General features: G+C 40.4%; 1 protein-coding gene across 1 annotated transcript; it reads right to left on the reverse strand.

The window, feature by feature from the left end:
• Positions 1 to 478: 478 nt before the first annotated feature.
• On the reverse strand, positions 479 to 3,571 carry LOC107697589 (trophoblast glycoprotein-like). Its single transcript, XM_016498390.1, has 2 exons — positions 3,048 to 3,571; positions 479 to 1,731 (listed from the first exon to the last, which is right to left on the reverse strand). The coding sequence occupies exons 1-2, from the start codon at positions 3,293 to 3,295 to the stop codon at positions 795 to 797; spliced, it is 1,185 nt and encodes a 394-aa protein (XP_016353876.1). The 5' UTR covers positions 3,296 to 3,571; the 3' UTR covers positions 479 to 794.
• Between the last annotated feature and the right edge of the window lie 2,269 nt (positions 3,572 to 5,840).

Consider the following 5,840-nt stretch of genomic DNA (forward strand, 5'->3'; position numbering starts at 1 on the left):
GGTGAACAGGTTATGAAATATACTGGAGACCGTAATTCAGTCAAATAGGGTTAGATACACATGAGAAGTCATTCAGTGCGCCTTTGAGTTTCCTTGTAACCCTTAGAAAATTTGGCAAGACAACAACGGACTGATAAATCAGATATTTTGAGCTCAAACCGGATTATAATCAACAGTTTTGTCAGTAAATTTTCTGTTAATTTCAGCATATTGTGGCTTTTAGTCCACACTCTTAAATATAAAGGTTCCAAATGGGGTTTTTCACAACAATGCCATAGAAGAACCATTTTTTGGTTCTCTAAAGAACCTTTCAGTGAACAGTTCTAAAAAGAAACATTTAAGAACATTTAATAATCTTAATAACCTTTTTCCACTGTAAATAACCTTTTGTGGAATGGTGGAGGTTCTTCATGGAACCATTGAAGCCAATAAAGAATCTTTATTTTTAAGAGTGCATGTCTGTTTAAACTACTGTAATCTTACACAATCACAAGTTCAACCTTTATATGCTTTTACAGTCTTTCTCGTTCTGTTTTTGTGTTGACTCTTCTTGCATTGGTGGATGTTTTCCAATTAAATTGCATATTGTATTAGCTTATATCATGCATTTATTGGCATTGCATCGGTTACCAGTCACACATCTCTCTAATGAATGGTATCTGCCGACCACTAATGATTTACCTTGATTTGGTCTATTTAGAAAATGTCAAGCACACCACTTTGCTACAAACTGAAATATCAGGACATAATACTGCATCTACAAACATTTCTATAGAATTGAGTTCATTGTACAGTTATAGTGTTACATCAGATGGGATCTGTGAGATACGGGCGTCAGTAGAGATGTGCGCCAAACGCTGGTCCATTTGAGGCCGACCCTGCTGCTGACCGTGTGAAACGCGCCCCAGTCGTGGGTCAGAGTCGATCTCGTAACGGTGATGATACCCTTCCAGCACATTTTGACAGGCTTCATATATGTCTGTGATCCATTTCTTGATACCCTTTCGGTTGAGGTAGACAACAAAGAGAAAGACCATGCCTACGAATCCCAGCACTAATCCAAGGAACACATAGGAAGTTTGTAGGGACAAGTCGGTGATCTCTTCGTGCACTTTACCGTAACACCCCAACGCCTGCGCGCTAAGACCCCGCAAAGACACGTCACGCCGAGCAGCAGGGAACTCGCAATACAGCCTGTCTGCATCGCCCACCCTAACCTTTGAACTGTTTAGCCAGTTGGCAAGCTCTTGCGCTTCACATGTGCACACGTAAGGATTCTGACCCAACAGCAGACGCACCCCACTGAATTGCTCCAGCTCGCGAAGACCCTCGTCACTGATCGTTCTGAAGGCGTTTCCAGTCAAGTCCAGCTCTAGAAGTTGCTCGATACCAGAGAACGTGCCGTTGTAGATGGCCACCAGAGAGTTGTTGCGCAGATGCAGATGCTGCAGGTTCGGCAGAGGAGCGAACATCCCCGGGGGTAAGAGGACGAAGCGGTTGCCCGATAGATCGAGGCGAAGCAGGTTTGTAAGCTCTCCCCAGCGCAGGGCGGTCATGAGGTCGGTCAGAGATGAGTAGTTATAGAGCGACGCGCGCAGGCTGAGCTCCTGCAGAGGGCTGCCAGGCACAGAGAACGCCTCGGGGTGGATCAGAACCAGCTGGTTGTTGTTCAAGATTAGAGAACGCAGCGTGAGCAGAGAGGAGAACGCATGCGATCCGATCTCCATAATGCTGGCAGAACAGAAAGAAAGTTTTGAGGATTTTAAATGGTGAAATATACAAATCAGCAGGAGCACATCACTAAATCTATATTACTGTCGGAGGAGTAAAAAAGAAAGATAGACAGACAGATGGATAGATAGACAAACAGATGGATAGACAGGCAGATAGATAGACAGACAGACGATAAATTGATAGGTAGACAGATGGACAGACAGACAAACAGTGGATGGATAGGCAGATAGACAAACAGGCAGACGATAGATAGATGGATAGATAGATAGACAGATGCTCTTCTGAATATTATTAATTTGTGAATGTCATTAGGATGTGTCCCAAAAACGTTAAAACTGGCTGTTATTAAGCATCTCATTAAAAAAAACACAACTTAATCCTAGAGAGTTAGATAATTACAGACCGATCTCAAATCTCCATTTTCTGTCAAAAATACTAGAGAAGGCAGTATACTCTCAGCTATGTTCCTTCTTAGAGAGAAATGGTATCTCTGAGGATTTCCAGGCAGGATTTAGACCGTATCCTAGTGCTGTGACTGCTCTCATCAGGGTTACAAGTGGCCTGCTCTTATCATCTGATCGTGGTTGTATTTCTCTATTAGTGCTACTGGATCTTTAGTGGTGCGTTTGACACTCGACCACAACATTCTTTTGAATAGACTAGAAAATTATGTTGGCATTAGTGGAATTGCATTGTCATGGTTCAATTCTTACTTATCTGACCGTCATCAATTAGTAACTGTGAATGATGAGGTATCATATCGATCACAAGTGCAGTATGGAGTACCACAAGGCTCAGTACTAGGACCTTTGCTTTTCACACTTTAAATGTTACCCTAGAGACGACCTCTACAGCCCTGAATGTCAGCTGAGACCTCAACAACCATCGGCACAAGACCACGGGATCCAGACAAGACCTCTGCACCTGTGTTGCAGGCTGGAATTAAACCACATCATGCTGGTTTCGTCTGGCCAGAGGAGAACTGGCCCCCCGGACTGAGCCTGTTTTTTTTTCTCCATTTCTGTCACCGATGGAGTTTTGGTTCCTTTGGCTTGCTTAGTTGGGGACGCTTGACTGATTGCACAGACACCATTGCAAGAGAACTGAACTGGATGATGACATCACTGACTCATCAATGAACTGACTTTAGCTGAAAAAATTGTCCTGTTGCATTATCAGAACACTATTTTCCAGTTTAACAATGTAAAGCGGCTTTGACACAATCAGTATTGTATAAAGCGCTATAGAAATAAAGTAAAAAATATATAGATGATAGATAGATAGTTTTTGTCGACTAGCAGTATCTTTCTCACCCATTGTTGCTCAGGTTCAGGTGTGTGACGTTCTGCAGTCCGCTGAACGCGCTGTGGTCGAGTCTGTGAATCGCGTTTCCGGTGATGATCAGGCTGCTCGCGTCGCTTGGGATCGCGGCGGGGACCCGGAGGAGCGCGGCAGACGCGCAGTGCACCGTGCGCTGAGCTCCAGAACACTCGCAGCGCAGCGGACACGACGCGACGCACGCGGAGACGCACAACATCGCGCAGACGAGCGTCAGCATCATCCAAGCGCTCGCGCTCAGGGTCCGGAGCGTCTGATGGCACCGCGTTCGCTGTAAGTGCACATGCTGTAGATGCTCCTCAGCAACACACTCACCTAGAAAGAGCTCCTGATCTCAGATGTAGAAGCCAGGGTGGGTGGAGCTGAATACACTCCACAACACAACACATCCATCTATTCACAGGACTGGGGTCAGCGTGTGTTCTCTGTCCATAAGGAACATTTATAGAGCAGCTTTTGCTTTGTAAAGATGTATACCGCACTGTTAGGAAACAATAGCATCACTAGCATCACTCTTGTCATGCATTAAATTCCCAAATATACAGCAGTTAAGAAAGATGCACAAACACTTCAGTCACTTCAGTCGTTGGGTTTAAAATGCTAAAGCAACTGAAGAAGACAGTCAGTATTGTTTGTTTGCGGTCAGTTAGTGGATGATGTTGATGGTTAATGTGATTCGCTACACCTGTGTGAACTTGAGAACTAACTTCATAAATCCACTAAACATGAACAAAACACATTGGATTCAAACACTGAGATTTAAAACATCAGGAAGAAAAGTATGAAAGCTCGTTTCCACCAAGGTATAAACAAATAATAATAAAAATAAAGTAATTGCAATTTTGTATCTCACAATTGAGACTTTTTTTCTAATAATTCTGTTTTTTTCCTCACAATTCTGACTTTTTTTGCTCACATAAAGTCTAATTTGCAAGAAAAAAAGTCAAGAGTTGCGAGTTAAAAAGTCACAATTGGCTTTTTTATTTTTAATTCCATGGCAGACATTTAAAAAAAAAAATCTGAATTCTGAGTAAAAAAGTCTAAATTGCGAGATATAACCTTAGAATTGCAGGTTTTGAACTGAACTGCGAGAAAAAAGTCAGAATTCTGTGAAAGTGAGAATTTCGAGATGTGAACTGAATTGCGAGAGAATTCAGAGAATTGCTCGTTTATATATAGCTTGTGATTTACATTTTTTTCTTGTTTTGTTTTCAGAATTGCAAGAAATAGTCAGAATTCTGAGATAAAACGTTGCAATTACCTTTTTATTTTTAATTCCATGGCAGAAAAAAAACGCAATCGCAAGTGTAAAATTAGAATTCTGAGGGGAAAAAAAAGTGTCTAAATTGCGAAATATAACTAAGATTTTCGAGATGTGAACTGAATTGCGAGAAAAAAGTCAGATTTGCAAGTTTATAGATTGCACTTTAAATTTTTGTTTTGTTTTCAGAATTGCAAGAAATAGTACGAATTCTGAGATTAAAAATTGCAATTACCTTTTTATTTGTAATTTTGTGGCGTAAACAAAAAAAATAGAATTGCGAGTGTAAAATCAGAATTCTGAGGAAAAAAAGTGTCTAAATTGCGAGATTTAAACTTAGATTTTCGAGATGTGAACTGAATTGCTAGAGAAAAAAGTCAGATTTGCAACGTTATAGCTTGCAATTTAAAGGTTTTTTTTTTTCAGAATTGCAAGAAATAGTCAGAATTCTGAGATAAAAAGTTGCAACTACCTTTTTATTTTTAATTCTGTGGCAGAAACAAAAACAGAATTGCAAGATGTAAAGTCAGAATTGTGAGATAGTCACTATATACCTATTTTAAATCCGATGGCAGAAACAGGCTTACATAGTAAAATAACACCAGTGAAGAGAAAAGATCCGGCACTATAAGAACGCTAGGTCTGTTTCAGCATTTCAAACCACAGAAACTTGTGTTTGTGCTCTCGTTCTTTACAATATGAAATTAAAAATAAAATAAATGAGGGCAAACATTATGGATACACTTTTTTTATTTGGTCATATAATATAAATGAAGATGTAAACATAAAAAATCTTAAGGAATAAGCAAATTTACAGTCTCCCTTGAATATAAAACAATACACGCCTGGATCATTAAACATAACTGATGAAAACTGACTTCAATGCAAGCAGTTCTAGGAAAAATGATGGAAAACCGTTTTGACAGGAAATTGCTGCCATGTTTCATTTAGCCCCATCCATGTATGTGATATGATTATATTACAAATACATCAAATGCAATGAAAGCAGTACTGGAAAAAGTCCCTGTAATTCACTTATTTACCATGGTACTGATAGTCTGCGTGTCTCCGTGTCACTAGATGCAGAGGTCTCTGTATTGAGACGCATTCGATGTAAACAGCATCTCTCTCAGTGTTGAAGCCTCAGTCATCGCAGGTTGATGGCAAGGGCGATGGTGACTATGATCCCACAAATCATCAGGAAAGGCAGCCAGGTCTTCAGGAACCCCACAAAGCTGCAGAGGAACAGAAGCCTTCGAATGAGCCTTTTAGACGTTAAAGGGTTCAATTCTGTCATCGGTTACTCGGCCTCATGTCAGTCCAAACCCATTTCTAAGCAGGGTTTCATGAAGGTAAAATATAAAAAAATACAACTTCCTACCAATCTCCATTATTTTGAATGGCTTGAATAGCCCTGTTTCCAAACACTAGAATATGAAAATAACTTTTACTGTACCTTCTGATCACACTGCAAAAAAAAAAGTGACGCTCTTGTTTTGTTTTTCAG

This window comes from Sinocyclocheilus anshuiensis, unplaced genomic scaffold (genome assembly GCF_001515605.1).
Source record: "Sinocyclocheilus anshuiensis isolate Anshui unplaced genomic scaffold, SAMN03320099.WGS_v1.1 scaffold1312, whole genome shotgun sequence".
Lineage (NCBI taxonomy): Eukaryota > Metazoa > Chordata > Actinopteri > Cypriniformes > Cyprinidae > Sinocyclocheilus > Sinocyclocheilus anshuiensis.